Source organism: Poecilia latipinna, unplaced genomic scaffold (genome assembly GCF_001443285.1).
Source record: "Poecilia latipinna isolate Pla-1442-1.1 unplaced genomic scaffold, P_latipinna-1.0 Scaffold1800, whole genome shotgun sequence".
NCBI classification, from domain to species: domain Eukaryota; kingdom Metazoa; phylum Chordata; class Actinopteri; order Cyprinodontiformes; family Poeciliidae; genus Poecilia; species Poecilia latipinna.
In genome coordinates this window covers 124,567-134,630 of record NW_015114416.1, presented here as the reverse complement: position 1 = coordinate 134,630, position 10,064 = coordinate 124,567, and the positions used below count along the sequence as shown (strand labels likewise).

At 38.6% G+C, this 10,064-nt stretch overlaps 1 protein-coding gene across 2 annotated transcripts in view; it reads left to right on the top strand.

The window, feature by feature from the left end:
- Positions 1 to 523: 523 nt before the first annotated feature.
- The window catches only part of slc39a1 (solute carrier family 39 member 1), a 26,369-nt gene continuing 16,828 nt past the window's right edge, over positions 524 to 10,064 (top strand). Inside the window, exons 1-5 of one of the 2 annotated variants that reach the window (XR_001421690.1) lie at positions 524 to 861; positions 3,045 to 3,175; positions 3,492 to 3,794; positions 6,043 to 7,457; positions 7,663 to 7,666. Coding sequence is in view for 1 of the 2 variants with exons in the window: in XM_015014247.1 (XP_014869733.1) it covers positions 747 to 861; positions 3,045 to 3,175; positions 3,492 to 3,794; positions 6,043 to 6,396 (903 nt within the window). In the remaining variant the exon portion in view is untranslated. Of the gene's footprint in view, positions 862 to 3,044; positions 3,176 to 3,491; positions 3,795 to 6,042; positions 7,570 to 7,662; positions 7,667 to 10,064 lie in introns of those variants that run through there. The other variant, XM_015014247.1, reaches the window with a different exon arrangement.

The window sequence follows — 10,064 nt, the reverse complement described above, 5'->3', positions numbered from 1 at the left end:
CAATTCTGACAAAAAGGAATTGTTATATGGATATATGTGTTGTTGTTTGTTTTTCTCAAGTCCTATCTCATATATGCCTAACTTTGGAAAACATATTTTGTAGACTGAAAAGACAAATATGGAACTTTTAGAAGGTTTGCATCTTGTTATATCTGGTGTAAAATAAACACAGCAGCAAAGAAAAAAAGACTTCATAAGTATAGAAAAAAATTCATTATAGCAAAATGCTCTGTTTGAATCCATGTGTTTAGTATTTTTAAAATTTACTGTAACAACATGATGCTGGTCAGATTGTCTTACTAACTGTGGATTTTTTTCACAGTTTTACTTCACCATGTAAGTAATCCTAATAAAATCTTGTGTTTGCAATAAGTCAAAAACAAGAAGTCTGCACGTCACGACCCAGCTAACAGAAAACATTTTCAAGATTTAAATGTGTTAAAAAGTAACTGTGACCCTTAATATCGAGTGAAACCCCCTTATTTACGCCACAATACAATCTTATCTAATCAAAGCCATTGGAAGACTCACATCTTTCTCGAAACCGCATGCATTGATCCCCTTCGGCCACCATACCAGCAGCAGAGTCAGTATCTAAATAACAACACTGCGGCTGTTTTGTTTCAGTGGGTTGCTCCTCATCGGACCGCGATGTTATCAGCCTGTTTTGTGGCTTGATAGACACTCCGATGTTTGTACAGTTTCTGTCCCATTCCTGACTCCCACTGTGACATCTCGTCCTGACCATGGAGTATCTTCTGCAGGTGAAAATCGGAGCTTTGGTCGGCTTGTTGCTCCTGACGCTTCTGTTTGGATTCATCCCTGCTAAAGTCAGATGGTTCAGAGACACAAACGGAACAGGTGTGTGCTCTATAATTTTATTTTAATGTGCTGTTTTAACTGTTTGTGTTTGGTGAGGAAAGCTTAATTTAAAATGTACATCGGAGGTTTTAAGAAGACATTGCTCTCATATCTCAGCTAATCATCGCTCCTAATTCCTTAAAAACACACTTTATTGTTATTAATTTACCCATTTTTTCCCCACAACGCTAGCGCCGATAGGCAAAATGGGGGGTAATGTTTATTTCCAGCATCTAAACTTTTTATTGCTATTTACATGTATCAGCTAGAAAAGAGGTGAACCTTAAATTGAAAGAAATTTGAATGAAATTCCGTGGGAGGGCAGGAAATGCTCCGCCTATGATGAATCATTTCGCTCATCCTGGAACGCGATTCATTTTGTGTCACATGTTTTGACTTCCGCCTCGTGTTGCAAAGGTAATCAGCCACTGATAAGTTTATTTCGTCTCACAAAGGATGTGTTTGATTCAGAGATTAAAGAGCAGAGAGAAGGCAATAAACAGAACGAGAATCGACCTTTGAAATTGCTCAATCAACAAAACAATCTGCACCTCTTGCTGGCGTTTTTCGGTGGTAACGATTTAATGAGTTTGGTATTGATAAAAACTATCTTAGTCCTCCATCTTCCCTCTCAGCTCTGGCAGGAATCACCTGATGAGGATGAAGCCTGAAGCTCAGACCCTCCTCATCACATGATTACATTTTATTCGTTGCTGAAGACACACAAAGTCTGTCAGGATGGCAAACCTTCTCATATGGAAGTGAAAGTATCATTTCTTTCCATTACATCCGTGTGTGCTGCAACACTTGAGTCATCTGGACCTCTACTGGTGGCTATGATCACATGATACTCAGAAGTTCATTAGGTATTTCCTTTTTGGGATTAAACATACATTTTTTTATTATTATTAACTGTCGGTTTAAAACTACACAGTACATTTATGCAAAATGATGGATCAAGACAAATACTTTTAATCTTTTCCTGCCAGTTAACGTCAAATCAGGCACAATTCAGCCGAGCAGCAAACAAATCGGCTTGAGGATTAAAGACCGAAAGAATCTGCTCTGCCTTGTTGTTCACCTTGTCACACTAATATATATTTTTAATTTAGTTGCAGCATTACCGTCTTATTTTTTGGGATAACCAACTAGTCAACTCAAATCCTCATTCAGCCAGCTGCCCTTCCAGCACTAAAACAGATCAGTGGGCAAATTGGGGCGAAGTGCCTCGCCTAGGGCACTTCGACAAGTCGTGGACGAAGCTGGAATTGAACTCACCACCTTCTGATTGCAACACAACTGAGCCATAATGTTGGTTGGTTTAATCAAACATGACCATATTGGTTCTAAATGAGCGTATGTGATATCGCTGCTGCTGTGCATTTACCAAATAAAGGCCCAAACATACTTTCTTGTTTTAGCTTAGAATCAGCAGGATTATTTCTATTGGACTTTTGAATTTGAGGAAAGTTACAAAAAATAAAATAAATAAAAAATCACAGATCAATAATGACTTGCTAAGTTTTCTAGCATTTACCAAATAGGAATAATTTTGGTAATTCTAACAAAGTTAAAATAAGAAAAGCTTAGTCTGATTTAACTTCAGACACTGAGAAACAAAATGCGTATGTGTCTTTTTATTCGGTGTCTGCAAATATCTGGTTTCAACTCTACATTCCTACATCAACCAGACTGTTTTATGTTGTCTGTTTCAACTCCATGTGATTTTAACGTGGAACTGTTGCACCGCTGTCTTCTCCTGGACTCTCTCCCAAAATAAAAAAAATAATCATTTGAATGATTCTTTGTAAAAGAAAAATCAAACAAAAAATTAGATTTTAGTGATCAGTTTCAAAAACCAGTCATGGATTCGTATCAAGCAGGCCTGAATGGTGAACTCAGCAAAGCAGCTTACGGGTGTGAACATGTATGCACCCAGCTTTTTTTTTTCTTTCCAATACATATCAACACTTTAAAAATAAAATATAGAAAGAAAACGTTTTGAAACGATTTATTATGGTCTTTTTTTTTTTTTTTTTTTTTTTACACACCTAACTGCCATTTTTTTAACAGCTGCACATGTGACATTATTTCATGTCCACTATACGACAGCATACACCTTTCAGATTTCTGTTGTCTTGTTCAATCCTCAAACTTACGAGACGTCTTCTTTGGATTTGCAGAGGTCCACCGGACGGTTCTGAGCCTCATCAGCTGTTTTGCCGGCGGCGTTTTCCTGGCAGCATGTTTGCTCGACATCGTCCCGGATTACCTGTCTGACATCAGTGCAGAGATGGATGCTCAGAAGTTGGAGGTGCGTCCCAGTTAAACTAGGACCGCGAGTAACAATTATCTAAAATTTTTACCCTTATGTATATTTACCGTTACAGTTTCAAATGCTAGATTCAAAACTTTACAAAACCAGTACATATGTGTCTATTTTATAAGGTGAGTGAACACTTTAGTATGTGAAAGGACTGAATAAACAAAAGAAGTCAAAGGGCAAAAGCGTTGATGTAATCATTAGGGTTTTTTTTTTTCATCATTATTAACCGAGCTGTTGTTGCAAAAAACCGTTTTGCCTGAATTCACCAGCCTGTCCCTCTGACCTCTGCGTCGATATTCAACAGACCAGCTTCCCTCTGCCAGAGTTCATCATGGCCGCGGGTTTCTTCACGGTCCTCATCCTGGAGAAAATGGTCCTGAGCTTCCGTCAGTCGAGAGGAGCTCACCACGGCGAGAGGGCGCCGCTGCTGTCAGAGAACGGCCACAGCGGGGCCGTGACAGCGCCCGACCTGGAGAGCAGCGGCCACCACGTCCACGTCGACTTCCAGGCTCACTCCCCCTTTCGCTCCTTCATGCTTTTCCTCTCCCTCTCGCTCCATTCGGTTTTTGAGGGGCTCGCTATCGGCCTGCAGAGCACTGACTCTAAGGTAAGAAGACGGAGAGGGTTCTTCTTGATCCTCTTACGGTGGTCGTGTTGCTTTGTATTATTGCTTTCTGTTTACAGCATTACAGAGCTTTACTTTTTGTTGTTAGAAAAAATAAAAGTCAAGCTTGGAATCACATCTACAGAAAAGTGAGATATAGTTAGTGGAAACTTTCAGTTTAAAGCTTCAGAACGCACTGAAAGGCAGTAGATCGCAGTGACATGACAAGACTGGAATTGTCTGAATACTCAGGTTTTAGTTTGTGGATAACCAGAGCCGGCCCAAGGCATACACAAACTAACCCACTGCTTATGGTCCCCAGACCATCAGTGGTCTCCCATAACTACTTGAATTTAAACTTAGTCTTTTTTTTTTTATAAAGAATCAGAATATTATTAAGTTTGACTTTGATGGTTTCAGCAGCAATAAATTAAAAGATTTAGATTTTTTTTTTTTAAAGAATTTGTAAAGTTTATTTTGTACAAGGTTAACCTTTTCTTTCTATTCTCCAACTATGACATGATGTAAGTCCTTTATTTTTTTACTCGCTCTTCAAAATGGGGAAAAGCCAAAATTGAGAACATGCCACTGAAGGGAAACAGTAAGTGGGAAAATTAACACAAGGAAACTCGCCTTATCTCCACTCAGAACAATAGTTCCTGCCGACATAATTTGTAAAGAGGACGCTTGAGTTTAATGGCATTGGGAAATCTTTAAGCTACCTGGAGATTTTGAAGAAAACATGGTGGGCTCTACCACAAATTTGAAAACGGGTCTTCATCAAGTCTTAAATCATAAAATGGTTTACAACATATGACTAAATCATCAGATAAATTGTTCACCTCCTCTGATGGCCAGTGTCTGATTCTTATGTAGTGTGTGAGCTGAAGAGCAAACCAGCGGAAAGAGCCCAGGACTCTGGACAATCTAGAGAGATAATGTTAAGAACAATGGTCAAAGATCCTCTTCTCTGTATGCTCACCTCTTGTGAAATGTTAAAGGTAAAGACGAAATGTTTCCCTTTTGGTCAAAGGAGGTTTGTACAGAGCATCGACAGCAATGGGGTCAATAATTGTGCCAACAGTTGGTTGAAAGCTGAACATAGAAGTTTTATTCTCACTGAAAATGTTAAGTTAAAGGTTAGATGTTTTTGGGGGGGGGGGTTTCTAGTGTGAGTTTATGCTACTACAATAAAACATGCATTTATTTTATTTTATTTTTTTACACGTCTGCAATGTGTATTTAGTTACATAAATGAACAAAGCATCATGTGTGCTACCAGTGGAGCCGCTTGATAACCGGTGTCGGGTAGTTTTCCATCTCTTGCTTGTTGCTATGGTTTCCTATCACACTGTTCCAGTTGTGCTGGTCTGGATAAATATGTGCAGATAAAAATTTCTGCGCTTGCAGTTGCATTGCAAGTGAGCAATGCACTTGCAATGCAACTGCAAGTCCATTGCTCACTTTGCAGTTGAAACCCGATATACACTGGATGAAAATACATAAACACATTTGTATCCCACCATCTGAAGTTAAATCAGACCAAACTTTTCTTGTTCTAGCTTAGTTATAGTTACTAAAATTGTTTCTGTTTGCTAAATTCCAGAAAATACTGAGAAAAATTTTTTTTGATTTTCTTTTTGTGTAACTTTCCTCAAATTCAAAAGCGGACATGCATTTTGTCGGTTTCGGGGATAGCTGTTTTTTAACCCGTGTGACTTGGCTGTTGATGTATTTGTGCTTCTTTTGTTCCCTTTTTTAAATTCTTGCATAATCAAAATCACACTGCGCCTCTTCACCTGTTGTTTTGTGGAAGCTAAAAGTCTTTGAACGACTGCTCTTCCTCTGTGCTGTGAAAACAAAAGGCTTTGTACTCAAACGTCCAGAAGATTCTGCGAGTTGTCGGTAAAATTTAGACATTCGAGTCTGGAAAATGTGCCACTTTCCATGAGTTTTTGTCACAACTCTGTCCGGCCGTCCTCGATACATCTGCGTGTTTCTTCCCCTCCTCTCCTTTGATATTGCCTTCAGGGGTTAGCCATCATCATTCTCGTAATTTGCACATATTTACCCGAGGTGCTGAGAAGTGCGGAGGGCTCTGTATTTACAACTTAACTGCGGTGGAAACACTTTGTGCCAAAGTGGCTTCCAGGGTTTCCATCACATTACAAGAATCCCTAACCGTTTTGCTTAAGCTCACCGCTGATGCAAAAGATGTAGAAATGACCAGAACTTTTCTTGGGTTTTGCAGGTGATGGAGATCTGCATCGCCATTCTGGTCCACAAGAGCATTATAGTGTTCAGCCTGTCCGTGAAGCTGGTCCAGAGCGCCGTTCAGCCATTTTGGATCGCCGCATACATCGGCGTGTTCGCCCTGATGTCACCCTTGGGCATCGGCATCGGCATCAGCGTGATGGAGGCGCAGCTGGCGGCCGGCGCTCTGATCCAGGCCATCCTGGAGGGGCTTGCCGCAGGGACCTTCATTTACATCACCTTCATGGAGATCCTGCCGCACGAGCTCAACTCGGCCGGGAACCAGGTACTCAAGGTGTTCTTCATCCTGCTGGGCTTCACCGTCATGGCCGCCCTGACGTTCCTCGGCTGAGCTGAGCGTCTATAGGAAGGTGGGGGGTGGGGAGAGCTCCTGTGCATTGTGCCTCCGACTCCCGGTTTCCACAAGCCCGTTGGTCACTTTATCTCAGAGACTTGGCATTTTTAACCTAATTTCGCCACTCTGTTACACTGAACTCTGGACATTTTTAAGATGCAACGACTTTTCCGGTCTTATTGCAATAAATATGCTGTTGGGAGTGTTTATGGTGGAGGAAATCAGATGATGTTTATACGTTGTTTTAAGATGATTTTATGTACAGAGAAACCACTTGCATGCCTGCAATAAAGAGAACACAGGTAGGTTTATTGCTATTTTTTTTTTGTTTTGTTTTTAAGGCTTCAGACCTGCATCAAATCGACTCTTTTGCAATGTTAAAAAGCAGCTGGAAACAAAGAACAGCGTTTAAAGCTTGAGATGTAATGAATCAAGCGTCACAGTGATTCTCCATACAGTATGTGAAATGTTTATGTTTTATTTCAAAGTCAAAGAGGAAGTTTGACGGCTCCTAGTTCGAACTACTGCACTGTTGTTCTTGTTTTTCTTTAAGTTACACTCCTTGTTTTTGGATCACTCTCCGCCTTAAACATTTCCTCTAAATGCAAGCCTCTTATGACTTACCAAACTTTATTATCATTTTTGAACTGACTGTTTTTCTTAATAATTCTGTGATTCTTAAATTCACACTGAAAAACCTGCTTAAAAAATGAGTTGCCATTTTTGCAAGACTAGACAAACTTTAAATAATTGCAGATCACAATGTGAAGCCTTAATGTTGAACAATACTTGTTTACTGACTGAGAAGTAAAAGTCCCGAGTGACAATCTGTCACCATATTCCCTGTTTTAGCTTGTCATGTGTCCAATTGTTTCATCATTGTGGTGAATATGCAGACGACAGAAATCTGTCAGCAGAAATGTTGATGCCACCTAAAACTGCAGACTATTTTTTTTTTACTTATATTTCAAATAAATGGCGTCCACAGTTTTCACTCCTGCTATTTTTTTACCAAGTATTATTTTTGACTCATCTTTTACTTTGTAGTGTGAAAACCTGTTAAGACAAAGACTGTATGACTGCCTGTTTAACTGAGATTGTGCCTTATCGTTGTTCATCTTTTTAAGGATTTATAACCCTGATCAAAGTAAAGAAATTATGACTCTTAAAGTGGTACAAAGTGTATTTTTTTTCATACTTTAGTTGTTGTATATCACTAATATTAATATAGTTTTGATTTGGTTTGGAAGTCTTTGATGAAAGTACAGTTTGATTTACCTGCAGATTATTATTATTTTTTCTCCAGGTTTGAATGGATCGGTTTGATTACTGCAGCCACCAGGTGGGGCTGTTGCTTCTGACTAAATTTCTTTAATTTTAAGAAAAAAAGCATCATATACAACTGACTGAATTATGTCAATTATTATGCCTTTTTTGCATATTCAGCTTCTAATAAGTATTTTGACCTCTTATGTTTTTAAAGCAGTTTGTAAACATTCAGCGATATAAACAGCACAGACGGTAAAAATAAAAAAAATCTGATCTACTTGGACATCTGGGAAAATTTTTTTGTTGTTCTTTCAACCACAAATGGGACCAAATAGGAACTTGTTTCTTATTGATTTATCAACACAAAAGCTCTTAAAGATAAAAACCTTGATAGAGCGTAAACTTTATCAAGTAACAAAAAAATCTACATTAATTTGTTTAGCATTCAGTGAGGGAAAGAATCCTATTTTAGGAAATAATTCATTTGTACAACAAAACCCCTTCCTGAAACACTTTGTACAAGGGCTAACACCACCCCCTTTACTTTTACCATTAGAGCTGCACATTATCTTCACATACATTTCACAAGCTGTGAGCATACAGAGACCTAGATCTGTGACCATCTCTCTTCTCCTTATATCTGTATCTCTACTGACAGCCCAGAATCCTGGGTTTTCCCTAGATGTTCAATGTCTTCCAGCAGGTCCAGAACATATGTTTCAGTAAACACAGAAATGGTTCACCAGACACAAAATTAACCATTTTCTCTGTCCCTCCTCTGGAAAACCTGAGGGGGAACCTGAAGCAAGTGTTTTTTTTGTTTTTTTTTTAAGAGTTCATAATGCCATGCACTCCAATACGATTGCATAACAGAGAAATACAGTTTTAGTTAAAGACCCATTGGTGTTATGTAGAGTTGCTTTGCATGTTTATGTTTGGGACAGTAAGACACGAATCTCAGTCATGTGCTACACAATGTATACATATATATATATATATATATATATAGCACATTTCCCAAATTACATGCTACAAAGTGCTTCTCAAGATAGATGGCACTTTTTGCTCAGTGAGTTTTGAAGATTTAATTTACCTCCCTTTTCATCCCTAACAGTTTGATCAAAAATAAACATAGGTTTACTGCATCCACACAGGCCTGTGTGTGAGTCTTCAGACGATGTACTGTATAACATCCAGAAGATTCATCATTCCAGGACCAGAGCCATATCCCAGACGGGGAAGAAGTGTCTGATGTAGCATTTGGAGACCTTGTTAACCCCTGCTTGCTGCTGTGAGGTAGTAGGAGGTCATCCATAAACATCCACTAATGAGGAATGCTTCTAGGGGGACAAAAGCACAGTAAATGTGCCAGTTTGACAAGACAGAGTCCTCAGTGTGTAGAGCTGGACGGTGAAGCGCTCAGCTGTGGTGGGGGGATAGGCGCTTCGTTTGTTTGTCCCGCTCATTAACCTAGTCTCAGCGACAGGACTTGATTGTTTTCTCATATATTGCTCTCGGAGCTGAAACACGTTACTTCCTGTTAGTGTTGACATGTTGTGCCACATGTTGCTGTGCAGTGATTCTTGAGAAGAGGGACAAAACAGGTCCTATGGATAAAGCACAAAATGTGAATAAAATACACAAAATATATATATTTTTTCAAGTATCTTATTAAACTAACCTAGGTCATGTAAGCTCAACAATGTATATTTTCCTGGTGTTTGCTGAATTTTTTATTTTATTTTAAACTTTGTGGTAGGTGGCTGGTATCTTTAAAATCCTTTGTCATGGAGCAGAACTCAATACATTATAACATATTAAAACAATTAAAGGAATACTAAGATAATATATTATGACAAGTATAAGTATTCAAATAAATAATTATAAAAGTATCAATATATTGAATTAATATAATTTGTATATATTTTCCAACTCGATTGAAATTTGTCCCAAGTTTTTGTCAACACCGTCAGACATAAAAAGAATGTAAAAAAAATCAGGCATTATTGGGGGGCACCAGAACTTCTGAGGACCCCATGACCTCTTCCTTTCTCTTCCTTTGCTAAGAGGGCTAGTTAGCTCTGGTTAGCTTAAGTTATTCTTTAGTTTTTTCTTCTGTTTTATTCCTAAGTTGTTTGTCACAACCATGATGTGTCAACTCCATAACTGACAATTTACAAAACTTTGATGAAATTTTGTGAAATAAAAGCTTAATTTTAGTATATTGTAAAGATTTCATGGACCTGATGAGCTACAATATGGCCTCCTTCAGAATAACATCATATAAATTCAGGTAGTTTGGCTTTTTTTCAACTCCATCAGAGTTTTTCTGAGTCTTTCAGTGAAATTGTTGTCAAATCTCACTTAAATGTGCAATTCCATCCATCCATCCATCC